The sequence below is a fragment of the Falco cherrug genome, chromosome 7 (assembly GCF_023634085.1).
Source record: "Falco cherrug isolate bFalChe1 chromosome 7, bFalChe1.pri, whole genome shotgun sequence".
Taxonomy (NCBI): Eukaryota; Metazoa; Chordata; class Aves; order Falconiformes; family Falconidae; genus Falco; species Falco cherrug.
In genome coordinates, this window is record NC_073703.1 from 35,683,858 (window position 1) to 35,694,688 (window position 10,831).

Genomic DNA, 10,831 nt, shown 5'->3' on the forward strand with positions numbered 1-10,831 from the left:
AAAAAATGGGCAAGACTTACATGGCTCCATTTACAAAATGCACTATTTTGCAGACACAGAAGAAAACTGCTTCCTCTGATAATTTTCTTCAAACACACTGAAGATAACATTCAGATTTCCTCAGGCTGGTAACATACAACTGAAAGATATTTCCTCATGCTCCACAGTTGTATCCCACACCCAAGAAAGAATTTACTAATAATGCAACATATACTGGGTGAAACAAATGGGACAATACTTTCAGAAAAGATAAAAACATTATTTACAAAACCAACAACTTTGGAGAGCTTATAATTTAGAGAACATTTCATGCAGAAAAGTAGAATACAATATACACAGAAGGTGAAACAATCAGGCCTGACAAAGCACTAGAGGACTACAGTAATTGGTTCTTACAGGTTTAGAACAATAAAAAATTGCAGCTTAATACCAGAAGTAACTGGTCCCTCCGCCTTCCATAAACTAAATACACAAAACTTCACACACATGTGCAAACTCATATCTGCACTCAGAACTGGTATTAACTCTGCCCTCCTTCTGTGCAGTTGTTGGTTCATGGATAAATACCCTAAGTGTTGATCTCAACTTATCGTGCATCAGTGGGGCAGAGTACCAGATTCTTTTCATGCAGCTCTAAACAATTAAAACATGGATCTCTGCATGAGAGTGGGAATGGTTTGAAAAAAAGGTTTTTCCCTCAGTGATGAAGTTCCCCAAAGAGCTAAACTTCAAGTACCCTTTCCATAGGAAAGTGGGTAACAGGTACTGAGTGTATGGAAGGCATTAGCAGAATTACTATTACATTGAGAATTAACATCCACAATGCTGGTTTCAGAAAGTATTTTTTATCTGGTCAAATGTGCAAAATTCCTGCAGCACCAATTCGTATAAATTAGTTTCTTAAACAGTACTCGTAAAACCCTCACAGCTTTCTATCAGAAAATAGGTAAAAAAAGCCCCAAGAACTTAGCTTCCAAATTTTAGTTTACGGACATTAGTAGGCCAGTAAAAATGCAAGGTCCACTTACTTTTACGATCACTGAAAACAGGTAGGACAAAGAAAAAAACCCACAAACAAATCAACAACCAAACCCAAAAACCAACCCAAGATGACCACAGACACAAAGCACCCATTCTTCATAAATGTCTCGTCAATTCCATTTTTAATATAAGAAAATGCTGTCTTCTAAGTCCAGAAACAAGGACCATCAACTACAACATACGCTAAAAGGCAGGAAGTGAATAACAGTCTAAAAATATATATATATAGGCATCAGAGCCAATTCAATGTTAAATCCCAATGCAATGCTAAGGAAATGCACCAAAAAAAAAGGCTTACCTACTTTTATATGCATTTTTTATTGATGAAACAAACTAGGCTATTGCATCTAGTTCTAGGGTCCACACTTGGGGAAAGAAGGTGGAGAAACTAAACTGGGAACTAGTCAAGGTACAGGAAAAATAAATAACCAAAGACCGAAAAAATGCCATCCACTAAGACCTCACTTTGTCCTTTTTTTCAAATACACAAATGAGAGGTAACTTTACAGAATCTGAGCACTTTCATCTGATTAAAGGATTATGTACTTTCACTACTTAAAAAGCAGAGAAAAGCGCAGAAAAAGAAGAGCTGTAAGAGCAAGATCACAAACTAAAGGAGTTAAATGTATTTTAGACAAGTCTGCTAGGTTTACTGCAGCATGCTACTAAGAATCTGTACCTCAGCCTGCCAGGTAATATGAGCTGTTTTCTGGAATTTTCTGGAAATCTAGCTTACACTTAGATTTCAATTATATCATATAGCAATAACATGGCTGTAGGCCAGTCATCATGTCCCAGCCGAACATGACTATCTGAGAATTCAACTGTTTCTTTAAGAACTTTTTATTTACGGCCTACATGATTTGCATGAGTTGATCTGAAACTGAACTGTTCCTTACACTAACCTGACTGATACTTCCGACATAGGCAGGCAGCTGACACAAACCACTCCAGTGACAGAAAGGTGATAGTAATTTCAAAGGGCAGCAATGTCTCCCACCTTCACAGGTGTCAGGTAGAACAAAGAGAGCACAATGTTTTTAGACAGCTAAGCTAGCTATTAAAAAAAAAAGGGCAGCTCTGTGAAAGCGACACCTATGAAATGCAAAAAATCAAAGAGAGAACAACCATCTTTTCCACACTTAGGCCTTTAAGTTTTTAAATGTGCATCACAAGTGTTTTGATAACAAGGAAGGATGCAAGGTTCCAAATTTCATTCAGTTAAGCAGAGGAATTCTAGAGGTAGTTCAGGTAAGAAGGAAATTTTAAAATCCTTGGAAAGTGAGTCACCATTGGTAAAGGACTAGAAGTTGTTCTAAATCTCTTTTCAAGGAACACATGAGGCTTTTACACTCCATTAGACAGTCTCAGTAACATTTTTGTAAAATAATAGTTATTACACACATTTATGTGCAATAACACACCTCATTACCAATTTGGTATTAATCCAACACATTCTTATATATCATTTTAGACTAAGTAGAAATACAGTCTCTATCAATAATCATATATCCAGCTTGAAATAAATATAAATAAGCATTTGAAGAATTAGAAATTATTTTTATTTTCGCAAGAAACAAACCAACAGTTTTGAAGGAATTATTAAAATAGACTATTATGTTACATGCAGCCTCTGCAAAAGAAGAGAAATTATTTTTTCTCCAAACTTTCGTAAGCAGCCAGTGAATAAAGTTTAAGCACCTCCTACCCAAATCTAAACCTTCTCAAGATTCTTCAAGTTTTGCAAAAACTCTCGACACATAAGCACACTCCCAGAACTGTGAAACAGAAGCACAGGTGGAAACAGAACACAATTAAGGAAACAGACCTTCTTACAGAGTTTCTTTGTATTTTGTAGCAGCACACACATGCACATATCATCTATGCTTAAAAATTGTCTACAGATGAGAAATCCTGTCCATGCTTATATAAATGGCTATTTAGGATATATATCCCCTCCCTCTATCTTCCTCAGATGAGAAAGAGAAAACCCCAACCTGTAAAAATAACTTCTGTTAACACTGCTGTCGAGCCCAACAATTCAGTTACCTGCTAAGGCTTCCGAGTGGAAAGACGTATCTGTCTAATGAAAGATAAAAGATCTACCTCTGCCTTGGCACACTAGGCTTGATGAATCTTGCTAATTTCTCCTGTGTTACTTAATAGATTAATTAGATTACTTGGTGCTCAGATGGATTCAAGATACCACAGAAATGTTACTGGCACTTAAATAAAGACTGAGATGTCCCAGACATCTCGTACATTCTCTGTTTAGGAATTACATTCACAGTAAATAGCTGTAAAAAACCCTATAACGTTATTTCTGGTTACTTCTGGAAAGCTTCAAGTATTTGCATAAAACCCAGTAGCTCTCAGAGATTCAGAACTTGCTAATGGCAGTACTTTTAATTAAACGATGAGAGGAACAGATATTTTGATGCGCCAGTTTTGTCCTTTCCTTGAAGCAAAACCAAACTGATCGCCTGAACAGTCTCTGCTGAACTGTCAAGAGTATCTGATGTTGTTAGACAAAAAGTTCATTCTTTCTCAGAAGCCAGCGCACCCCCTTTTAAGTGAGTTCCTGAAATACATCAGCACTGCTAAACATCATACAGGAAAAAAACCACCTCACTGTAGACTCTACCTCACACTAATTTTGAAAAAAACTTCAGTACATCAAAGTGCATACAAACCACTTTTCTATAGCAATCATGGGCACACTAACCAAACCTGATCTAAATACTGATTATTATGCACTGCTACGCCATCTTCTAGTTTAAGCAGCATCTGGGGGAAGTATTTTTACATTTTCAAAATCCAGACACTAGTAAAACCAAATGTACCTGGCTGCTATGCAAATATACATACAGTTCTCCTCCCTGGCTGTAGACTCTGCCATCTGAGAATAAAGCACAATGAAGGAGCAACATGCTAATATACCTTGAACTAGCTTTACTCTGTAACTTAAATTCTTCAGATGGGTCACAAGAGCAATGCACATACACAGTTTAGAAAACACATAGCAGTAGATTCAGGAAAACACCACTTAACTGCTGCTCAGAAAAAACAGAGGTTGCTGTAGGGAAGCAACAGAAAGATTCAGTTTGAAAATAACAGAACATCTGCTGTAAACAAAACATGTAATTGCTGGAAAACTGCTGGCTAGAGAGGAACTTTAGAAGAAGGAAAAAAAGAACAAGTAAGTAAACCAGTTTCTCACCAACGTGTAGCATAACTAACAAACTTACCAACAAATGTATAGGGTAGGTAACACCCACTTCTGCAGTTTATTTCCCGACAAGCTCTGGTATAAATGAGAAGTCCTTAGTTACAAATAGCATATAAAACTACTGGTCAAATAATGTATGCACTGTGAAATAATTTGACATTCAAGAATCAGCCACTGAAAACACAACAAAACCCAGTAGTACTAGTAATGGACTATGAGGGGAAAAAATTATCAGCCCAAATCATCAGTATTGCTCATTGATCTAATAGTTAAATGCATAAAAACATACTAAATGAGAATATGAATAAGAATATTCCCTAATGAACAAACAAGTTTACTCCTGAATATAATTTTATTTATCACTTACCACTACCAGAAATCCTAAGTTATACACCTGTATCAGAATAAACCAGGTCTTTTCTAATGCTGTTCCACAATTTTTCAACAGCAGCTGCCACAATTGCAAACCAGCACTAATGCACCTTAGAGAAAGCAAATCCAACATGTTGCATATCTAGTAACAAACAAGACAATAAATATAAGTAGCAATTCAGAAAATAACTGGTGTATGAAACCCACATAGCCACATCTATCCACACCTGGACTACAGTCTCAATTACCAAGGGAGAGGGGCTGAAACCCTACAGCTGCATCGCCCCAAGCCCACGCAGAGCTCGGGGGAGCCCGAGTAGGCAGCTCAGACCCTGGGGAAAGGCCCTGCACAGCCAGGGCCACAGGCACGCACGCACACGAGAATGGAGGCCACAGGCGCCTTCACAGACAACCCTTTACCTCAGGCGTGAGGAGCATCTCCTGGCCACCAAGAACAGAGACCAGGCGCCCCATACCCACCCCACAGCCATTAACGGCTCCTGTGCAGCAAAGGGGCCAGGGGGACGGTGGGGGGGGGAACACAGAGAGCGCCAGCCTGTGCCTCCTCACCCAACAACTTGACATTGTTCTGCTCCGCAGTGAGCTGCTGCAGCATGACGCAGATGACAGCGGCATGTAGCGAGGCACGGCACAACACACCGCGCACCCCCGCCGCGGCAGCCCCCCTTTTCCCGCCCGCCGCACGACGCGGCTCGGCCCCACCACTGGCACACGCGCACTGCTGTCGGCGCCCTCGGTGCTCAGAAAGTTCCCGAACGCGACGGCTCGGCCCCGCCCCTGGCACGTGACCCAAGGGCAGAGCGCTGCTCTCTGCCGGCACCACAGCTCGGCCTGGCTCTGCGCTCCGTGCAGGGCACCGCTCTCCCCGTTCCCGGCCACGGCAGGCAGGGAGCAGTCAGTTTCCTCCTCGTGGCCCGCGGAACGATGGCTGAGAGCTCCTCTGGAACCCCGGCCACCCTGTCCCTCCTGTCGCCTGGAGGAAGGGGCCCCCAGGCATGAAGATGCCTCAGCCCTCCTGACCCTCACCCAGCGGGTGCCTCCTGCTTTTCCGGGACAAGCGATTTCTTAAGCAACACGCTAGAAAAAGACTCACAACAGGCCCTTCCCGGCATTGTCCTTACACGGGACACTCGCTATGTTGCTTCTCAGGAAACAGAAGCGAGGTGTGGATTGGGCAAAAGACCGTGGGAAGCGGGGCCCTGGGCCCGGGTGTGGGTTTCCGCAGAGACGTGAGCTCTGCGGGAGCCGGTCAAAGCCTTGGGGCGGCTGAGGGGGCGCAGGGGCCTGGCGGGACCTCCGTGTAGAGCGAGGCCGCTCCCCCCGCACACCGGGTCGTGAGGTGCGGCGGCGCGCCCCTGGGGCCGGCCCTCGAAGCCGGGGTGTGGGGGCGCTCTCGTCCTCCGCGGCCGTAGGGGGCGCTGCGCGGCGGCGGCGGGGGCTCTCTCGGCCGGCTGTCGCCGCTCTTTGGCGCGTCCTTTCCCAGCATCCCCCGCGGCGGTAACGGAGGCTGTCCGTGCTCGGTGACCTTCGGAGGCATCCCCCGCGCTCCCGGCGTTAACGGTGAGTTTCGGCCCGAGCGAGGCGGGCGTCGCTTAGGGGCGTCTCGGGGAGATGGTTGTGGTTCGGCCTGGGAAAGGGGGAGGGGCGGCGGCGCTCGAGCTCGGCCGTTACCCGCCCGCTCCCCGTGCGGAGGGGGCCGCGGGTCAGGCCGCGGGCGGGCGCAGGTTCCTGGCGCTGCCGTGGGGTCGTAGCGCGGAGGTTAACGAGGAAGCAAACTCACCCTTGTTCGTGATATCAGAACGAAGGCCTGAACGACGTCGGGCCCTCCGAGGCCTTGGGGAAAGATCTGCGCGGGGTTTTAGTAGGGCGTTAGTTGGAAATAGCATTTGCTTATGCTCTGTGTTTTGTAGTGGTGGGAAAATCCTTTCCATCCTTTGTATTCAGTCTCCTTGTTTGTCAGTGTGTTCTCATACTCTGCTGTAGTAGAACAACTGCTAGTATGGCACTACTTACCTGAAACTACAAATACTGGGAACTTTAGGGGAGGTGCAGTGGTCTTAATAGTATTGGTGGAAACATTTCCTGAAACAGTGTTGTCTGTCCACAGTAATAAATTGGATTAAAATGTCTGTCCATGAATAAATAAAGATAATTGTGGGTTTGTCTATAATTATACATAATTACTATGGACATGCTTTCATTCTTTTAAGAAGCATCTAGATTTTTGCAGTTGTTTTGACATTGGCTGCCCTTGCATCCTTTTCTCTTTGATGCTTGCCAAAGGATGCTTTGCATTTATTAATGGCAGATCAGTAAGTAAGCATTACCTCATAGAGGTTTAAATCTGCTTTTCTTTCCTGAGACTCTGGTTTATAATATATATAGTCTATAGGTATATATAGCTGGCTTCATTGGCTTGTAATAAGCATAAATAGTGACTTTATTGAAGTGCTGTATGAAAGACAGTAGAACTTGTAGTATTTCAGCACAGTGTGGTACAAATGTGTACTAACATGTTGCATGAGAGTTAGGGTAAGCTTTATTTTAAAACATCTTGCAGTTTTCTGTTTAACAAAGCTGCACAGAAAGAAAAAAATGATAGGCTTCTTCTCTTGGGTCATATTTTGAAAGTAAAATATTCATGATAAATCATTAATTCAGTAGCTTAACATCATTCATTTTGCTATTTTGAGTAGAAATTACCATGTTGGGAGAGACAGCTGTGGAGGAGAAAGGGAAACTTAACTGGTAGTGCAAGGAAGGAGCCACTCTGCCTTGTCTGGAATGAGGCCTTCTTCCTGAGAGAATCTGGAAACATTAAAAACTGTCACTGATAGGGAGAGAGAAGCCTAGATATTGCTACTCTGTAAATGCTCCATTGAGTCATCTTGGAACCCTTTAATCAGCTGTAATTTATTATATTTTACTGTTATAGCCCCTAAATTGTAACCTTAACTCTGAATGTTCATCGCTTTGCTTTGGAATAAGTATTTTTGCGAGTTTGGGATTATTTTTTTTAATCTGTAAACTGCTGCTGATCTGTATCAGGAGTGTGTATATACATAAGTATTTATATGTATATATATACTAAAAATATAGCAGGTAGGAATACAGTTGCAAAACTCACCATGACAAAACTTCTTGTACTTTTCAGATGGTGCAGGCAATGCTTCCAAAGTCATTGAGAGCCATGAAATTGTACTTCACCACTGTGTACCAAGAAATATGGGTTGGTGTAGCATTAACTGCTTATGTCTATTACAAGATTTCATATGGTGGTAAGTTATATATTATAGTCTTCATCGGGTGTTACTTTGTAGATATGGTTTATAGATGAGAATATCCTTAACAGTTAGAAATCACTCATTGAAAATATTCAGCAAATAATAAATTAACACTGTTACTTAAGGCCAGGTCTTTGCTATAAAAAATTACAAGTTTTAATATGCTCACTGTAGAAGGTTACACTAACAAAATATTCAAATACCAGTGTAACTGTGCCTACATTATGAAGACAGGTAATGTAGGAATTGTTCTTAAAAACACACATCTAACTTGCAATGTAGCCAGAGACTTCTGTAGATTTGTCACAAAAGGGGAATGTAAGACTGTTCTGAACTAGAACTAACTTTGATTAGAAATTTTTTTAGAATCCCTATGGTTTTGAGGTTTTTCTCAAAATATGCAAAAAAAATACAGTTTTTAAAAGGTTTTCCCATGTGAACTTGTGAAAATTAAAGCACTTGGTTTATTTTGGGCTGATGCACCTCAAAATGGGGGGTGCATCATTGAACATTAAAGTGTGTGTTACTGCATGACATTGGATCACTTTCTCACAGGAAGAAACAGAAAGTCTAATGTAAAAATAATAAATTTGAGTGGACCACGTCCCCCAAAACAGAAGGGTACAAGAGATTACAGTGTCTTAAAGGCCCTGTTCTTCAATTTGGACTATGCTGAAAAAGTTGCAAGTCAAATCCTTTATTAGCTGTTATGAACAATGAAATCTTATAACCTGTAGATAAACTTGACAGGGAAGGAAACCCCTTGCTGTGGGAACAGCTGAATGATGTTACCTCAACGTTACTTGAGCTTTGTCCAAATAACTCGTAGCATATCCAAAACTGTTGCACTACACTTACAAGCTTAAATAAATATAAGCAGTTGAACAGCCAGAGGAAGAAAAAAGTAGTTTCACTTTTGCTTTAACTTCAAGAATTCAAAATTGACAGACTTAAAAGTTTGTGTTCATGTCATGCTGCTTTTATTTTTATTTATAATTTAGATAATAGATGTGGTGGTGTAGGGTTTTAAGGGCCAAAACCTTGATATGGAGCAACTGTACGCTAAGCATTATTTTAAAGCGAAAATAGCTTTTAATAGTTGTAGCCCTTTCCGTAGTTTGGGGAACAGTTTTGCAAATAATACATACATTTATAGAAAAGTATATTTTAGAATAACTTAGATGGGAAGGGATTTCTTGAACTCACCTGGTCCAAAACCACTGCTTTAATTAGTTAGATCAAAGTTAGATCAGGTTGCTCATGGCCTTATTCATAATATTACCAAGCGTGGAGCTTGTACAACCTCTTATTACTGTCTTGCTTCTGAAGAATTTTTTTCCATATATTTTTGTGTGATCACTGTGAATCAGTATTTTAGTAGAACAATTACAACAGGAATGTAAAATAAGCTATTTTACTTATTTTAAAGCAAACTGTATTCTTTCACTTCAGTTTAACATCAGTATGTTGTGTGTATATAAACCCATATATTATGTAAAAGTATCGTTCTGTGTATGTTTCTTTTGGATTACAGTAGGAATCTTGATCCTACAGTCTCTAAATGCATGGAGTCGTGGTTAACTAAAAACAAATGACTTAAAAAATCAACATAATGTTTACTGACACCATGGAAAAGTACATGTTGCACACTTGTTAAATCTTGTTCAAGCTAAATAAGCAAATCATAAGTAGTATAATTAATAGAAAATTATCTGCAAAAAATAAATAGGACATATGTTTTTTAATTGTCATTGTTCAACTTTTTTTTTGCTTTTTTTTCTCCAGGCAAAAAAGCAGTGGCAGATAGTAAGTATTAAATATCCAGTACCCTGTTGTATTTTTTTGAGTGCAGTAAAAACTAGTTCATCGTATTTTATGTAAGTTTGGGGTTTAAGTTAGGGATTTAGAAAATGTTTTAAAACTACTTCAAAATATGTAGGTTTGGTTGTATTGATGGTTTTATAACCTAGAAACATCTGAATCTGCACAGATACTATCTCTGTCTTTAATTGTCCTTTGCATAGGTGTTAGGAGTAGAATGGAAGTTGTATGCCTTGACTAGGGGGGCATGGGGAGGAATTCTTCTAAATAACAACCATTTAATGGAATTACTTAAATTTCAATCTCAGTCTTAAGAGTAGCTGCTATTTTAGCTGTCAAGAAACTAAGAAGTTTAAACTTGTACCTGTGTTTTTATATCTTCTATGAAATAGTATTTAGATACTTATGGACAGTTTCTTCTAACATCACACTGGAATTTAATTTTTCATGAGCTGCTACATCTCACTTAACTTTCTGCACAATGATAGGTAGCCCATTTGCTCCCACTTGAATTTATATATGCAAACATTATTTACATGCTTAAATGTGTAATTAGTGAAAATACTGCCCAGAAGACTTAAGGATAATAGCATAAATAAACTTTGATTTAGGAAAAAACATACCAAAACTGAGGAAGAATGGATGTTTGCCTATAATAGTGCTTTAAAACTTGCAAAAGAGGATTTTTAGTGTTGGCTGAGTTTATGTAAGTAGTTTGAAGGTTTTGTTTTATTTGACAGGGCAGTTGAAATTGCCAGTTCCTGTGCTGTGATGTAGATACAGTTGTCTGTTCTAGGTTCTAAACTACATTCCTGAATTGATCTGTTCTACTGTTTGAACAGTCTAAATCATGTCTTTGTTTCAGAGTCCTCTGGTGCTGGCCATCATTAAAGACCTCTTCTCTTCTTGGAGTATGAATTTGGTGGTTCATCATCTTTACTTAAATGAAGCAAGTTACAACCATAGGGAAGTTGATTCTAAAACTGTACCTGATTCATCTGCTGTAATTAGACAAAGCATAAATCCACTGAGCAACAAGGAATTAAAGATGTTGGACAAAGTA

General features: G+C 40.2%; 1 protein-coding gene across 1 annotated transcript; it reads left to right on the plus strand.

The window, feature by feature from the left end:
* The first annotated feature begins 6,075 nt into the window (after nt 1-6,075).
* Nucleotides 6,076-10,831, plus strand: ATP5MJ (ATP synthase membrane subunit j). Its single transcript, XM_055716483.1, has 4 exons — nt 6,076-6,223; nt 7,818-7,941; nt 9,733-9,753; nt 10,634-10,831. The coding sequence occupies exons 2-4, from the start codon at nt 7,818-7,820 to the stop codon at nt 10,657-10,659; spliced, it is 171 nt and encodes a 56-aa protein (XP_055572458.1). The 5' UTR covers nt 6,076-6,223; the 3' UTR covers nt 10,660-10,831.